This window comes from Paramisgurnus dabryanus, chromosome 3, assembly GCF_030506205.2.
Source record: "Paramisgurnus dabryanus chromosome 3, PD_genome_1.1, whole genome shotgun sequence".
Taxonomy (NCBI): Eukaryota; Metazoa; Chordata; class Actinopteri; order Cypriniformes; family Cobitidae; genus Paramisgurnus; species Paramisgurnus dabryanus.
The window spans coordinates 12,313,158-12,331,280 of record NC_133339.1 but is presented as its reverse complement, the minus strand read 5'-3'; the positions used below and the strand labels follow the sequence as shown (position 1 = coordinate 12,331,280).

The 18,123-nt window shown below is 44.0% G+C and overlaps 1 protein-coding gene and 1 long non-coding RNA gene across 3 annotated transcripts in view; both read left to right on the top strand.

Moving 5' to 3' along the window:
* mast1b (microtubule associated serine/threonine kinase 1b) overlaps nt 1-4,823 on the top strand; it is a 30,624-nt gene extending 25,801 nt beyond the window's left edge. For both annotated transcript variants that reach the window (XM_065278279.1, XM_065278280.1), the window contains one exon: nt 143-4,823. In XM_065278279.1, coding sequence (XP_065134351.1) covers nt 143-1,590 — 1,448 coding nt within the window. In that variant the 3' untranslated portion in view covers nt 1,591-4,823. The remainder of the gene's footprint in view (nt 1-142) is intronic.
* A 1,895-nt stretch (nt 4,824-6,718) lies between these two features.
* Nucleotides 6,719-15,447, top strand: LOC135768419 (uncharacterized). Its single transcript, XR_010542168.1, has 3 exons — nt 6,719-6,849; nt 14,597-15,290; nt 15,385-15,447. It is a non-coding gene; the product is annotated as an uncharacterized lncRNA (long non-coding RNA).
* The last annotated feature ends 2,676 nt before the right edge of the window (nt 15,448-18,123 follow it).

Below are 18,123 nucleotides of genomic sequence, written 5' to 3'. Positions count from 1 at the left end.
CCTCCCACTTTTTAATATTAATTATAAATGCTTAGATAAGGGTTCTTATTGGTTAAATGTGTGGTGTCCACGTTCCCACAGTCTTAATGTAGCATTAATGAGTTTAATTATTATGTGTGCTGTCCCGTTCTGTCTTTACCAGGCACTTCATCTCAGAGCAGTTCTCCAGCGTCCAGCACGCCAAACTCTCCCGCAACGTCTCAACACATGCGGCCGAGTTCGTTGTATGGCCTGTCTCCTAAACTCCACCGGCAGTATCGCTCCGCCCGCTGCAAATCTGCCGGAAACATTCCTCTGTCCCCGCTGGCTCACACTCCGTCCCCCACTTCCTCTTCCCCTCCACCCATTGCCGGACACACTGTCGGCAGCTCCAACACCACCCAGGCGTTCCCCGGCAAGCTCCATGCCTCTCCTCCGATTACACGGCCTCGGCCAAAGAGTGCGGAACCGCCCCGATCTCCTCTCCTTCAGCGGGTTCAGTCTGCAGAGAAACTCGGACCGCCTGCTCCATCATCATCCTCGTCTTCCATGGGCTCGGAGCGGAAGGGCGGACTTTGCGTGTCAATGCGGAAACACGGTCTGGATGTCGTGCACGCGGAATACCGCCGGGATTCGTTTCACTGCGAGCATGCCTTGCAGAGTCTGGTGGAGATTGAGGGAGAGAATACACCCGGGAACCCACCCTCTCCACCCCATCAGACTACTGCTTACATACCCGGCACGGACGCGATGCGTAAGACATGCCAGCTCATGAATCAGGATGTAAAAACTGAACTTACAACAACCACTGATACTGTGAATGTTAAAGCAAACTTATCAGACCCTGTCAAGTCCACTGGGAAGGAGAAAGGTGTCGCTAAGTCTGAAAACACAGTCGTTATCAATTCTGGAGGAAAAGAAGCAGGCAGGGATGTAGGAAAGGGTCAGTCAGTCGGTACAGATACGTCTGGCAAGACCACAGACCGGACACCGATGAGTCAGACCACTGGAGGACAGGAAACCAAACCTAAAAGCCTTCAAACCGAAGATCCTAAAAGCTCAGAGAGAAGCAAAGATGCAGGAAAAACCTCTTTATTGCAAACAACTTCCCCAGAGACCGGCAAGTCATTTAAACTCTCTCAAAAGGCAGAGGTGAACGTCACAGGGCCTTCTTCAGTCGCAACTAAAGTTTTAGGACCACAGGTGTTAGAGGCGGGATTTGCTCAATCTAAATCTACTGAACCAAGAGTTCAAACTCCAACCAAATGTCCTCAGGATGAAAGGCGTCAGGAGACTCCTGCCTCTCCATCTCCAACTGCCCGCTCACCTTCCGCAAGCAAATCACGAGCCGGGTCTCCAGGTGACAGGTCTAGCTTTGTAACGCAGCTCACCAGCGTGGCTAAAACTGTTTTGGGACCCATGAAGTTGGGTTCTCAGGATAGCGGGAAAGGAAAGGACGGCGGCTCCAAATCCAACGAGGACAAGCGAGCCGCCACTTTGGGAAAGTCCGAAGCCTCGTCCGGTAGTCGGCGCGGGTTGACGGGAACCTGGCCCGGCCCTGGATCCTCAAAAGCAGAAAAATCATCTAAGAGCTCTTCGAAGCATTTATAAGATTTCAAATGGGACCCGTTCTCTGTATTTATTCAAAAGCAGACCGTTCAAAAGACGCCACAGCCATCAAACCAAGTGAAAATTTGCATGTGCGACATGCAAAAGAAAAAAGGTGCTTCAAAATGACTGTTGTCAGATGTGTTTGTGCATATGGCTTATGAATCTATGCATCATCGTATGTGGATGTAGAACAAACCTGTATGTCTCTCTTGCATGTTACGTGAATATTGTGAACAGAAGAGTCAAAAAATACGATGAAGACCTAATGCTAGTGAATACTGCACATTCAATCTGTAGAGGACTCATATCAGTCTGTCAGATTTAGAAATCAGACGTAGTTCAAATGTTTAAGTTATCATCTCGCTCCAACATTAACACTAACCTAATACCACTAACAGAAAGCTTAACCTGAGATCTGTAAATGTTTAAACTGTGCGAAAGAGAAAAAGCTTTTAAAACCCGAGATGAGTTTTAGCAAAAGAGAGACAGGTGCTCATACCTGCTGTTCTTGTTATATTTGCACTGAAGAGATCCTGCAAAAATTGATGTGAAATCAGATGCACATCTCTTATTGTGCACAGTTTATTGTTTTTAGTCTTTATCTTTTCCCTTTTATATGTGTTTTCGCTGACGTTACTAGAAAGTTTATCCAATAATTGTTATTTCTGCATTGTTTTGACCTTTAATTAAGATTGCAAAATTCTGGAAATTTTCAAGGCTGAAAACTTTCCATTGGAATTAATGGGAATATATGGGAATTAACGGGAATAAATGGGAATAAATTGGGAATTTGAATAAATGCAGAGTTGCCTATAACAGGGAACTTAAATGTAGTTAAAAAATCTTGCAGCTTAATTTAGTTTAAAACAATAAGATTTAATGCAATTTATATATATATATATATATATATATATATATATATATATACACTTGATGAGTGTAATAGTGCATTCCCACCAGCGGCGGTAGAGGCGGCAAACATGCGCGATTTGCGCATAGTTGGACGCTTGAACGTTTGAGTTCACACGCTTCATTCGCATGTGAAAGCTGTGCGTGAAATTCTAGTCATTCGAGACATTAACGTGGAAATTTACATCATGGGAGGGGCTTCTTCGACTCCGCTGAGACTCCGCCACTCCGCTCGCTTCCTGTAATCACGTCACTTCTACAGCAAGGTCCTGATTTGTTAACGTGGCTTGTTATGTTTCTATATGATACAGTTTATATAAACTCCTCTAAATTTCCAAACAATTCCCATAAATTCCCATCCATGTTCAAGTTCAGAATTTTGAATATTTCCAAAAATTCCCCAGATTAAGTTGACATGTAAATTTTTCGGAAATTTACCGGAAACTTTCCGCTCCTTTGCAACCCTACCTTTAACCTTGCCAGTAGCTACAGTAATTTAACACAGATTCTTATAAAGATCATGTGGAAATTTATCTTCAACCTCCACATCTCTCTGAAATGTTTGTTTTGGATAGATGAAAGGTTTATATATTTACAATGAGCATCATAAGATAAACCCTTAATGAAATGAAATCTTATGTGTAATTGTGATGTCATGATGATAGAGTTTATTATATGTCAGTAAATGCACTGTGGATTATAGACTTGAATTCTTACAGATCTGATAGTATATGCATAAGAGTTTGTTTGAAGATTTGAGGTTGTAGATGATGTTTAAATGTATGTATTCCATTTAAAGGGCCCATATTTAGCAAAATCCAGTTTTACAAGGTGTTTGGACATAAATGTGTGTTGGCAGTGTGTGAATACAACAACCCAACATTAGTCCTCATTAAACCAAAGCAGTCTCATTAGACATGCCATTTGATTCACTTGATAATGTGATGTCACACCAATAAAGCCCCGCCCACAGCCACTGACTGACTTGTTAATTTTACCCAAAATATTTCTAAATTTGTCTGTTAGCACATCTAATGTGGCTAAAGATACTATTTTTTTTTAACCAAAAGCGCTCACTGTCTGTTGGTGAGGGAGTGAGGAGCTGTAGCTCATTTGCATTTAAAGGTATAGACAAGAAAACAGCGCATTTTTGGACATGCTATAACAAATAATCTGTGGGGTATTTTGAGCTGAAACTTCACAGACACATTCTAGACACACCTGCGACTTATATTACATCTTGTAAAATGGGCATAATATGTGCCCTTTAAAACCATTTAGGGCTTTTCATTCACTTTTACTACATGATGATCTTAAATTCCCATTTTTGTAGCTTGAAACATCTGGTGGTTTGTTTCTGGTTTCACTTCACACGAGAAGCTAATCTGTATAGACGAATCACGAGACCACTCGCTCTCTTGTCTGTAAGATGATGTTTCTGGTGCCATTTACCGCAGTGGTTCTTCCAAATCCAATCATCTGTGTGTTCACTGAGTGTTTTTTGCCAATAAAGGACTTTACACTTTACCCAAAGTAACAAGACACTGACGGCCTGGAATTTACACTAAATGAAAAAGTAACATGGTGTTATAGTGTTTTTTTTTTTTTTTTAGATGTGTAACATGATAATACCATGTTTTTAGACATGCACTATAGTCTCATAGTGTTAAGACCATGGTGGATGACAATGAATTAACAATCTGATAGCATCATTCTAACACAACACCGTTTCGTAAGGTTAACTCTGTGTTTTTATATTTGGGTAGTGTGTATGTGACCTTTGACCTGTTTTCAGATTGATTTGTGCTGTTGTGTGTGTGTATGCGCGCGTGTGTAAAGATGTAATTTGTTTAGATTGTGTAGACATAGTGTTACTCAAGCAATGATGTTAAAGATGCACTTTATTGATTTACCTCTTTATATTTATTTATTTATAACTTTTTTTGAAAGATTTTGTTTGTTTATTAAAAGGGGAAGATGTTTATTCCTCTTTAAAACTTCTCATGCTGCTCTGCATAAATCTTCCTTAATCTCAACACATTTTAATATGATTTTATACATTCATTTCTTTATATCAGTGTTTATTATTTTTAAATGATTTTTCACCTCAGGCAATGTAGTAATAATCAATGCATTTAAAATAATGAATAAAGTGCAGTAATAGTAATAATAAAAGGCCTGAAATGAGTCAATAACTGCTTTTGTTTTAATTTTTTTGTGTGTGAGGTTATAAATCAAATCGTTTTGGGGTTGCTTTAAGGTGCAGTGTGTAGATTTTTGGCAGCATCTAGTGGTAAGACACTGAATTGTAACCAATGGCTCAGTCCACAGCTCACCCCTCCCGTTCGTAAAGCTTGGGGTCAGGCCGGAGTGGGACTCATTTTCAACCCTGGAGTTTTATGCTTTAGACCGGCCTACTTTAGTTCACGACTGATTATATTAAAATAATATTATTAAATTGTCAGTAGCGTATATAAGTCTGCAAAGGTGTACTGTTCTATACAGCCTTGCAATTCAATTTCCAATTCAGTGCAAATACAGTAGCCTAAACAATTTTCGCCATAATCGTGTAGCCCTACTATAAAGTATTTTAATATTATTTAATAAAATTTATTCAAAAACTACTGAAAGGGAACAAATGTGTTTGTGTTTTCCCCTATCCCTCATAGCATGGTGCAGGTTTCTTTTAAAGGGTACCTGATATGCAAAATCCACTTTTATAAGGTGTTTGGACATGAATGTGTGTTGTCAGTGTGTGAACACAACCACCCTACAATGAAAACAAAAACCACATGCTCCTTGTTTTTTAATCCTAATTAAACCAAAGCAGTCTCATTAGACATGCTGTTTTGATTCTCTTATCAATGTGAGGTCACACTGATAAAGCCCCACCCACTTAAGGCCGGGGTATACCTTTTTTCCGCGTCCGCGCAGCTTTTCGAGTATACTCCCCGCGGCTACACGCGGATGGCCGCGTTCGACACTATACGCAATACAAATGATTTCTTATTCAAATTATTAGTCTAACAGGTTGTCAGGGCAGCACTGATTTGGCGACATCTACAGTACATTAAAACATTAGGATAGGTGAAGAAAAGTAACCAATCCACCATTGCAAACACAGTTTAGAACAAACAACAAGACATCAAAGAACAGGAATCAAACAAACATGCTCCACAGCTTTCTGTTCTTGGAAGAAGTAAAAGTTAAAGAAGAAAAACGATAGTGTGTGTGCAAATGCTGTATATTTCCTTTGTATAATTGTTTATAGTGGAGTGCTCTGTCTAAATATTTTCATTTTCATTTAAAGGTACAACCATTAAAACAGTGTGTTTTCATGAGACTTATATTATGTCTTGTAAAAAGGCCATAATAGGTGCCCTTTAAACATATAGCAAATTAATCTATACAATGTTAATTACAGATCGGCTGCCAAACCTCAAGCACAGACCGGAAGTTTACTTCCGGCCAGATGCAATGTAACGTGACAACGTGCGTGCATCCAATGGAAATGTATATAGTTTTGCACACACACAAAATGCCTTGTGTCAGATGCACGCACATCCATCCCTGGAATTGTCTGGGAATCGTTTGAGTTTAGTTCACACTGCCAATGATATAAAATATGGATGTATTCCCCGTGACGTCACCCGTAGGTTTGCAAAGTCTGTCCTAATCACAGCCACATGTATAAGAATTTTTTATATACCAAGAGCAACTCTTTGCCCAAAAAATACAGGCCCTGAAATGTTTACCTCAAAAAACTAAATTTCTTCTTGACTGAACAAAGAAAGACATAAACATATTGAATGGCATGAGGTGAGTAAATTATCAAATTTTATGTAAGTGGAATTGTCCTTGGTTAAAGAGCGAGAAGCAGAGACAAGAGAAGATGAAAAGAGATTTGTGTTGAACACTGTGTGATCCTCAAGAGTGAAATGATGATATAATGAGAGAGAAAGAGAGAATAGAAAGAAAATAATAACTAGAAGAGTTCGAGGAGAGAACAGTCTACTGCGTAGTCTGCTCGTGAACGCGCCAACATGGAAAGCAAATGGTGGCGATGGAATAGTGGTGGTTGAATAGCAGTCTACAGGACAGTGACACGACTCACAAGTTTCCACAGGTTTTCATTAAAAATATCTGACAATCAAAGACTTGTAAGTGATTTATGATAAAGTTTTCATTCTGGAGTGAACGATTCCTTTAAAACATGTGACTGGCAGAACCTGTCTGTTCACTTTTTACCTCTGTATTGTTCCTGACTTAACCCAAACTCAGATCTCTTCCTGCTCAAATGAAGGACATAATCAAAGAATCATCTAAGCACGAAGAAACCTTAACATACAGGTATTTACATAAAGACTATATATTTGTGTATTTGTAATATGTGTCTGTAAATATTAGAAGCAACATTAAATAATGTAATAAATGTCTGAATGAACTGCAGCAACGTCAGATAGTTTCACTTTCATCTTCTGTTACTGAATCGACTTATAATCAAATCTTTGTGTTAAAGATTAGTTCAGTGTTCAGAAGAAGAGTTGTGTGATTTGTTATGGTTATTTTTGATCATACAAGTGTAGCACAAAGTTTATAAACACAGTGCATTAAGAGTTACTGAACAAATTCAGCTTGTAGAGATTAAAGTTTGGTTAAACTTTACAATAACAATTCTGTACATAAATCATAAACTGTCTTATTGTTTATCCAAATGGCTTATACAAGTAGTCTATTGGATCAATGGATCTCAGTCGTGTTTCTGATGATCCACTGATCTCAACTGAAGTTAAGAAGACACAGTTTCCCTCAACAGAATGCCCATACATTTTTTCATACATTTTTGGATTATCGCAAAAAATAAACTCTGTGTTTAATAAAAGTTTTTGACACTTACACGTTGTATCCAACAAGTTGACAGATGAACACAACTTTTATGAATTTTAGAGTCTAAATTTGTTTCGTTTTTATTTCTAGTAAATGCATTTAGAAGTATTTATCTTCCTTTATTTATCTTAATTTATCTCATTGCATTTTGTCCTCTTTACTGTTAATAAAACCTCTTAAAAGTCCTCATCAATTCTCCTAACAAAATTGGCCCTCAAACCTCTTTTAATTCCTTTGTTGTTAGTCTCAGTGGACAAGTAGCGGTTAGCTGTGAGTGTACATTGATTGTTGTCTTATTGTTGTAGTACATTGGTTTTGAATGTGTGCACTCAGTCATTTCCACTATGATTTTGGACACCACTAAAAATGATTGTTTCCTCAAATAGTGCACTATTCAATGGTATAGGGCAGTGGTTCCCTTTCAGTCAGTCACTACGACGTCACGTCGTGACCGACGAATTGGGAACTCGCTTAGAGAGACCAATCTGCTTCGAATACTACTAAAACGCCAATGAACTTGGCATTGAGATATTTGCATAATGCTGGCGCCGCCCCGCCAGGTGCGTATATAAGCAGCAGGTGCAAATAGGGAAATTAGCTTTTTATCGCTTCGAAAGCCGGCAGTATCTGCTACTGAGAAGCTACTTTACTCTGTTGGGATTTGATTGCTGAAGTTGGTTGAACTAGCAGTATCACAGCGGACGCTTCGCTTATTCCACGGCTCTACACCTGTTTATTGTTTTGAGTTTAGTGTGTGCGTTGCCTTCCTGTGCGCTCATCAACTAAGCATCTGAGTGAATTTCCCTAAAAGAGTGATACGAGAGAGCTTTGTGCCTTGTTAAAGGCAGCCACTCTCTCGTATATGCGGAGATCAGCGTCCTTTTCAGGATAGCTTTTCGCCCGTGCGATCTTGGATGCGAGAAGTATAAGGGTTCCAGTGACGGTCACGAGCGCTGTCTTCGTGCTCAGGCATCGAGCACTCTGGGGCTGCGTTCGTGGAGAGTTTCTGTTCTCTCTGTGAGAGCATAACCCTCTTGGATTGCGGAGACGACTGTCGTTTCTACGGGAACGCTGTCCGCGCCTTTGCAGTGCTGACGCCGCCATGGTGCGGCTGTCAAGCGCTCGCAGGGCGCCCTTCGCGTCACTCGCTGAGTAGGACGGAGGATGCGTCCTCCACCTACCGGCCTTCTCATCCTCAGCCGGTTGAGGCTCCGGTGGAGACTGCAGAGTCGTGTTCTACGATGTCTGCCGAATCCATTGGACCTCCTTCTGGTCCCGTCACTTCTGCAGCATCAGAGGGGTGTCCATTTTTCCTCCGAGGCAGAGTCGTTCCGGAGATGGCGGCCGTGCCCGCGAGCGGCGGAGACGGTAGAGTTGGAAAGGTTAACCCCTCTCCGCCCGAACCGTCCCGCCCACATGATTGGTACTTCGGAGCTGCTCGGGCCTCTCGGTCCTCTCCTCCTGTGCCTTTCTTTCCCGACGGCACAAAGAGCTGACGTGATTTGCGGCCGTCCGGCCGTTCAGCTTCACCCCTCACCTCCCTCACCAACGGAGCCGCTAAGGGCGGGGACCCCTTCAGTGGAGCGGGATGCGTTCCTGGAGGGACCACCCACCCCTTTCCTCCCGTGTTTGTAGACAGTCGTCCGGTTACGGACGCTGCCCATCAGGCATGCCGGAGAGGCGGCTTCGGCCCTGCACGCAATAACGTTGCTGCAGGCTCACCAAGGATTTACGAGGGAGCCCGCGACCTTCAGTCGTGCGATGTCCACCACAGTGGTTCAAGATCGCCACCTTTGGCTGTGTCTGGCTGACATGACGGACGCAGACGAGAACAACTTGAATGCTCCTGTCTCACAGACCGGCCTCTTCGGCGAGCCAGGGGAGTCGTACAGCTCCGCTGCGCAGACTGAGGCGATCTCCTAGATCATGTCCCGGCGGTAGATAGCTGCCCTTGGTCCACCACGCCGGCTCCTCAGTCTGCCTCTCGCCGTCGGCGTCCTGCGGCGACCACCTCCGTTCCCCTCCTCGGACCCCATCTCGGCAGCGCAGGGGAACCGGTCGTCAGCAGCTCGCCCCGCCCGCTTAGCCGCTTCCCGTGAAATTCGGGAGTTTAAGTGGCCAGTGAAGGGCGACCCGGATTGGCAGAGGATCACTCTTCAGGAGATGGAGCTCCTTCCCCCGATAGAGGGTCGGGTGGAAAATCCTTGGTTTGCATATGTTCCACCGGCTGTTCGGCCGGTACCCACTTAACCACACATAAGAGTGCATTCCTCTTCCCTCTCTAGGTCTCCGGAGGATCGAGAGAGCCGTGAGCGGGTACACACCAGCTCCCCTACCTCTCCTCTATCGCCAGCGGGTGACCTGAGGAGTCCGAGCTCTCCGCTGAGGAGACCGGACCACCAGCACCCTCATCGGAGTCTGCGCTCTCCGTAGAGGAGACCAGACGACCGTTACCCTCAGCGGGCTCAGGTCAGTGTCACACACACATACTGTAGATGTTTATGCTGTCACAGCAGACGCACCGGCAGTCCCACCTGTCTCGCTTCGCTGCCCCACCGCGGGTACTTCGGTAGTGTCGTTATTTCTCCTCGTACGGTGCCTGGGTGCTTGGCTTCAGTTCCCAGCCCGTTTCGTTGGGTTTTACGCACGATCCGCCTCGGTTACGAATCCGGCACACCCCAAAATTCGGGCTTTCGTTTCACTGTGGTGAAAGCGTCCGATGCACATGTACTGCGTGCAAAGGTCGATATCCTGTTGGCGAAGGATGTTCGAGCCGGTCCCTCTTACCGAGATGATGATGATAGGGTTTTTCCAGCCTTTATCTCATAGTACCCAAAATACGCGGCGGGTTACGATCGATTTGATTTACGCACCGGCTCTACGAAGGTGTTCTTTTTGGATGATAACGCCGGGGCTCGTATTTCAATATTCAGATCGGTTTGCAGCCTTAGACCTGTAAGACGTGTACTTTATGTGTCCATCTCCCCTCGCTTTAGACCGTTTTTTCGCTCTGCGTCGTGGGGTGGGCATATTAATACTAAGTACACCATTCGAGCTGTCTCTCTCTCTCCGTGTCTCCATGTAGTCACGGCATTAAAATATCAGAGAGAGAGCGTTGTTCGCATTCTGCTTTTAGCTACGTCGACTTATAATAGCCCGTTCTTGGCAGACGTGCGCGAACACAGAGAGTTAATGCTTCGGCATCTCGCTCGTTTAAGTCTTCAGGTCGGCTGGGAAAGAGCAACTTTGCCCCGTGCAGAGGATCCTTTTTCTCAGTATGGAAATAAGACTCGATCGACTAATTGGCGTGTTTTACAAGAGCGCGCAACCAGTCAGTTCTGACTTGCCTCGGTTTAATTCGAGGGAAGTACGCGGTCCCTCTGAAACAATTTCAGAAGCTCCAGGACATATGACAGCATGCTGCGGCTGTGACACCGCCCGAGCTGCTTCATATGAGACCGCTTCAGCGTTGGCTTACGATCGAGTCTCGAGGAGAGCGTGGCACACCGACATACACCGTGTAAACATTGCACCTGCGTGTCATTTAAATTTTTCCCCGGGGTAGACCCGGCATTTCCGATAGAAGATATGCCCCTGAGGGGTCTCCTGGCATTCTGTATATTGCAATGCCCTCAGCACGGGATGATCAGCCACGTATGACGGGCTTGCAGTCTCAGGGGTGTGCATAGCACCCCAACTGCCGCGAGCGGTGCGCTGTATATCTGGGACTTGTACGCTCCGCTATGGAGATGCGAGGGAAGGATGTATTAGCCGACACCGATAACATTGCGACTGTTGCGTTATTTACCGTTAAGGCGGTTTTGCGCTCTCGTCACCTGTCGCATCTCGCTCGTCATCTCCTCCTTTGGAGTCAGAATCATCTGAGGTCCCTTCGTGCCATTTACATCCCGGGTACGCTCAATACAGCGGCAGACGCGCTTCCCGAGCTGTGCCCCCGGCGAATGGCGACTCCACCCCCAGACGGTCCAGCTAATTTGGATGAAGTTCGGTCGTGCGTAGATGGATCTGTTTGCGTCGCCGGACGATACCCACTGTCGCCTACTTTGTTTACTAACCGAGGGCAGCCTCGGCGTGGATACGTTGGCACACAGCTGGCCGCGGGGGATGCGTAAAGACGCATTCCTTTCAGTGAGCTTTATCGCGCAGACTCTGTGCGAAGTCAGGCAGGACGAGGAGAGCCTTTTTTATAATCGTCCGTACTGGACGACTGGGAATTGGTTTTCATAGTTAATGCTCCTCGCGACAGCCCTCCCTGGCGGATTCCCCTGAGGAAGGACTTTCTTTCTTTAGGAAGGGGCACATTGGCACTCGCGCCCCGACCTGTGGGATCTCCATGTATGGTCGTGAGCGCGCGCAAGGTTTAGGTGATTTATCGCAAACGGTATCTAACACCATCGACGCGGTTCGAGCACCGTCCACAAGACGGGCTTACGCGCTTAATGAAACCTTTTTCGTCACCCGGTGCTCTTTGCAACGCGAGGACCCCAGAGAATGCCCATTAACATTGTGCTTTATATCTTCTACAAAGGTTAGATGGTAGGCTGTCCCTTCGCCATTTAAGTTGATATCGCCGCTATTTCTGCTCGTCACTCACTCACTTATCAACGGCAGATCAGCTGGCCAGCATGATTTGGTTATTAGATTTTTAAGAGGCGCTCGTAGGCTAAACCCCTCGCGCCCTCCTTCTATTCCTCCTTGGGACCTGTCCATGGTGCTGAAAGCCCTTCAGGCCCCCCCGTTCGAGCCTTTGCAGCCGCGAGTCTGAAGCTTTTATCAATGAAAGCTCTGACCCTGCTAGCATTGGCTTCAGTGAAGAGAGTAGGGGATTTACATGCATTCTCTGTTGACGATTCGTGCCTTCAGTTTGGTCCTGCTGCCTCGAGCGTAACATTGAGGCCCAGACCAGGCTACGTGCCCAAAGTTCCCACCACTCCTTTCAGAGATCAAGTGGTGAGCTTGCAAGCGCTGCCCCCGGAGGACGCAGACCCAACCATGGCTTTGTTGTGCCCCGTACGCGCACTGCGACTCTACGTGGTTCGCACGCAAAGCCTCAGGACCTCAGACCAGCTCTTTGTTTGTTATGGTGGCCAGCAGAAAGGGAAAGCTGTCACTAAGCAGAGGATGTCTCATTGGATAGTTGATACTATCACCCTGGCTTATAATCTTCAGGGTATTCCTTGCCCCTTTAATTTGAGAGCGCACTCCACACGGAGTGTTGCCTCATCTTGGGCTTTAGCTCGTGGTTCCTCGCTAACAGACATCTGTAGAGCTGCTGCTTGGGCGACACCTAATACGTTCATTAGATTTTACAGTGTTCGTATCGAGCCTGTATCCTCTCGTGTTCTTTCCTCACCAGGGGGAGCACGGAGAACAGTCTCGCAGGTCGGCTTGCAGCCTCCAACTGATGCTTCATAACTGTGTCAGTATGGAAGGCCTTCAGAACAAAAATGCGTAATGGTTTGAATTGTTCTTCCTCCGCTGCCTTGGCAGCCTTTGTTGCGGAGCATTGGCTGTCAGCCTCTCACTAGCTGTATCCTCGCGAACCTACGTGTCTGGCTCGGGCTCCACATTGTGTCCCACCGGGTTCCTTTGTGAGTATTTTTCCGTGGGGTTAATCCTACCAGCCCACGTTTCCCTTAGCAGAGCACTGCTTTGCTTACACAGCCACGGCTGTCTTTATTCCTCAACTACGGTTGACTTTCGCCCACCATTAGCCCTTAAGACGGGTGGTGGCTTCCGCAGCGTTCCTATCCCGCTCAGGTAGGGCGCTTCCCAGTCGCTGGCACTTCTGTGGGGTTAAAGGAACATCTAGTGCCCGGCCTTCTGCCCTAAAACCTATCTCCTCCTCCTTAAGTGGAACCGGAGGGCTTTTACGCAGACACTGGAAGAGGTCAGCCCCTAGTGGCGTTTTGGTAGGGATTCCCAATTCGTCGGTCACGACGTGACGTCGTAGTGACCGACTGAAAGGGAACGTCTCGGTTATGGATGTAACCCTCGTTCCCTGAAGGAGGGAACGGAGACGTCACGTCCCGTCGCCACAGGTGCTGCCACCTGCTGTTACGGCCGGTCACACTTTCCGGCTTTCTCAGCGAAAAAGAAGCTAATTTCCCTATTTGCACCTGCTGCTTATATACGCACCTGGCGGGGCGGCGCCAGCATTATGCAAATATCTCAATGCCAAGTTCATTGGCGTTTTAGTAGTATTCGAAGCAGATTGGTCTCTCTAAGCGAGTTCCCAATTCGTCGGTCACGACGTGACGTCTCCGTTCCCTCCTTCAGGGAACGAGGGTTACATCCGTAACCGAGACGTTCTCAACCTTTTTAATTTCAGGGCCCATTCTATTGTCCACAACACTATTTGAAGCCCTCGCTCACTCTCTCAATTCCTACCTAATTAAATACACTAGAGCTTGGCATTATAAATGACCAAACAATAAGAAATGTCTTGATTTTTGATTGATTTGGCTTATTATAACCTTTGTTTTGTCCTATTTTGAATAGCGTTGTCATCTTGCCCTTACGAAAATTAACCATGGTTTTACTACAGTTAAAACCAAAAACCATGGTTACCATGGTGACCACAAAATAACCATGATTTTGACAACTATGGTTTTTAAAAACCATGAACCATGGTTAGTGTAGTAAAACCATAGTTTTGCTGATAAGAATCAATACACAAAAAACATGGTTACTACACTTTTACCACAATAAAACCATGGTTAATTTTCTTAAGGGTGAGGCCCGCTTGGTTTAGAAACACTGGTAGGAGGATTTATTTGGACAAATTTCATGACTGTGGCAAATCCAGGACCAGCAATGCCCACCCCTGCTCTTTGCAGTGTCATTGTATTGTTTGTGTACCACCCTGCTGAAAAACCCAGCAAGACCAGCATATGTTGTGTTTTGGTGCTGGTTTGGTAGTGAACACCAGCTAAACCAGCACCAGCATTAGCACCAGCAAAACCAGCACCAAACCAGCACCAGCATTAGCACCAGCAAAACCAGCACCAAACCAGCATTAGCACCAGCTAAACCAGCATCAAACCAGCATTAGCATCAGCATCCCATGCTGGTCATACCAGCAAGACCAGCATATGTTGTGTTTTGGTGCTGGTAAGCTGGTGACCACCAACATAACATGTTGCATTTTTATGACGTTGTCTAATTTTGCTCTTTATTTTGTTAACAGATGATACGATGAATAAGAATGACCAAAGTGATGAGCAAAGTTGATGAACATTTTTGAAGGTTTTTCTCTGGCTAAAAGATGATCGTCTGTGGAGCCAGTTGCACAAGCTGGACATATACCGGTCGTACAACTTATCTGAACGTAAAATGCGCTGTAGAATGCACAATTTAGGTGTAGTGCAGGTCTGAGATCTTAAAGAACTTATTAAAAGCTTTCATTTAATTTCATTTAAATTCAAAAATGTTCAACTTAATCAGCAAATTATTACTTTTTGTGCAAACGGGAAATACATTTAGTTAATGCAGATTGTGTTTGATGGGTCTGCACGTCACGCATGCATCTTAAAGAAGAGCACACTGGCAACTGTGTAAGAGGAGGAAAAGCTCTCTATCATCTATTAGCTGGCGGGAGTAAATGTAAGTTTGTACCGTAGTAATGTGAATGGCGTCTCAACTATTACTGAGTTTAAATGCATATGCAGGGATGCATATCGTCTACGCTGAGCATAGATGTGACTGGTCGTACTGTAGCTTCAGATGGTGCAACAGGTGTTATTATTTTTCACAAAGCCAGACGTAGCTAAGCCCGACATAGGGCTTACACCCAACGTTTTTATGTCCAGCTGGTGCAACCGACCCCTGAAGATTAAATACAGAGACAGAGAACAGGATCATGTCCACCTCTGACAGCACAGGTGAGATACACAGAAAATGTTGTTTTCTATTGATATATTTTATTGTTATGAATCTCAGAGTTTAATATAAGTGTAATGCTTTTGTTTACTGCAGAGTCTGTTATTCACAATCCTGCTCGCAGGAGAAGAAACAGCAAAGAAGCCGAACCTCCTAACAGTAAGTCTTACACAGAGAAACATGTTACAGATGACGTGTGTTGTGTCAGTGTGTGATACTGAGGATTGAACATATTTAATGTGTGATTCTTTTTATAGTGAGGATTATTCTGGTGGGTAAAGATGTGTCAACAAACAGTCGAGTGGGAAACTTAATGTTGGGAAGATCAGCGTTTGATAGTGAAGCTCCTCCAGATGATCATCAGATTGAGAGAGTCAGAGGAAAAGACATGATGATCATCAACTGTCCTCATCTGCTCCAGCTGAACCTCTCATATCATCAGATCATACAGACAGTGAGAGAGTGTGTGGATCTGTCTCATCCAGGACCTCATCTCATCCTTCTCATCTTTAAACATGATGATTGTTCAAGAGAAGATCAAGAGCATGTGGAGATGATCCTCAACTCTTTCTCTGATAGTGTTTATCAACACACACTGGTGCTCACAACACATGACTCAGATCAGACTGAAGTCAATGACAACATACAGAAAATCATAAAAAAATGCTTTAGCAGACACTACAGACTGGAGAGAAACAGCTCTCCTGACGATCTTAAAGAGACATTACGAGACATTATTAAATCAAATGATGGCAGTTATTTGATTTATGATGAATATGAAGATGCACAGCGATTCACAATGAAGCAGGAGACAGATGAAAGAGGTGAGTGTGAACATATCTCATGTTGTTTCTTATCAGTAGGTCCACATGAAATCTGCTGACAGTTCCTGCATTTTCTGTGCTGATTTTGGGAGAGAAATGCAGAGGTCTTCAACCCTGTGGTTAAAATCCTGAGAACTTACTGTCATGCAGAGTTTCGCTCCAGCCCTAATCAATCACACCAGAACCAGATAACCAACTTCTTGAAGTTCACTTGACATTTACAGGCAGGTGTGTTAGAGCAGGGTTAAAACTATACTTTGCTGGACAGTAAGTCATCAGAAACAGGGTTGAACATTGGCGGCCGGTGACTTCTCTTACAAAGAGCGCAAATTAAAAATATGTGTTTGGAGTGTCGTGTGTTGCTCGTCATGGCAAAATAAGTTTTCGTTGCATCATGTAAACCATGTGCATCATGCGTCATGTTTAAATACGTGCCTGCTGCAAATGCGTTGAAAGGGTTAAGATGCTCACGTTTACAAAATACTCACAAGACACTTACTTAACACTAAACTCTGATTAAACATTAAATTAAATGTATCTGGCAAACGCGAGCATCTATTTTATCATAAACCCTTTATACGTCTGCAGGCACATATTTTGACAAGACACATGATGTACATAGGTTCATATGACGCAACAAACACATATTTTGACATGAGAGCCACACATACATGTTGTGACGAGCTTTGCATCGTGCACCCTCCAAAAAGAAGTCACTTGCCGCCACTGGTGTTGAAGATCTTTATTCTAATGAACTCTTACCAGATTTAAACATGTTCAAATGTGTTAAAAAGTGCTCAATGTGCTGCAGTCTTAATGTTAAATAAAAAACTTAATCAATTTATATGGGTATATTACAGGTGAACTACCAAAGAATTTAGAGGAAATGTAAATAAGATTAACTTTAATCTTTCTCTACTTGCAGTTTTAGAGGGTGTAAAACTAAACTTGGTTCTGTGTGGAAGTGACAGACGATTAAAAAGCTCCATATTAAAGCTGATGATGAAGGAGAGCAGCAGAAGATCACTGATGAGATCAGACTTTATGAAGAGAGAGATGAAGGTGTGTGGACGTCTGATCAATCTGATGGAGCTTCCAGCTCTGAGTCGACTCTCAGAAGATGAAGTGATGCGTCAGACTCTCAGCTGTTTGTGTCTCTGTGATCCTGGAGTTCATGTGTTTCTCCTCATCATTCCTGATGATCCACTCACTGATGAAGATAAAGCAGAAATGCAAAAGATCCACAGAATATTCAGCTCAAGAATCAAAAACCACATCATGGTCCTCATAATGCAGACGTCTGAAGACACAACAGCAGAACTCAATGAAGCCACACAGTCTGACATAAAACATTATGCAGGACAATTTCATGTCTTTGGTCCTAACACACACGCGTCCACATTAATAGAGAGAGTCGAGCAGATGGTAGAAGATAACAGAGGAGCTTCTTTCTCTACACAAACATTTTTAGATGAACAGATGAAGATGAAATGTGAAGAGATGAAACGAAAAATCCACTCACCAGAGACACAAACTGAGAGTCAAGGTAAAATTTAGAAAATCTTTTAATTGTTGTGGTTGACATTGACAATGGCTCTCATTTAATTCAGTCTATCATAGAAACAAGTGTAGATCCGTGTGCAAATATCATCTTACCACAGGGTTCATATGTGACTCATAAAACATTTGTTTGCCACCAATCTCATTGTGCACATTAACATAAATTGATAAATGTGGTGGTTTAAAACTATTGTAATTTGAATATTATGCTCATATAAATGAAGCCTCACCCATAGTTCACAACATGAAGAAAGGTAACTGTGAACTTTGACCTTTTCATTTCAAACAAAATAGATTGAAAGCAAAATAAAAGGAAGTCAGGAAAACGGTTACAGGTGGTATAGTGGAGGACAAAGGAGAGCATGACAGATTACAAAATACTAGTGATGTTAGGTTCTTGAATGAATCGTTCTTTTGATCCGGTTCTCAGGATGTAACCGGTCGAGCCAGT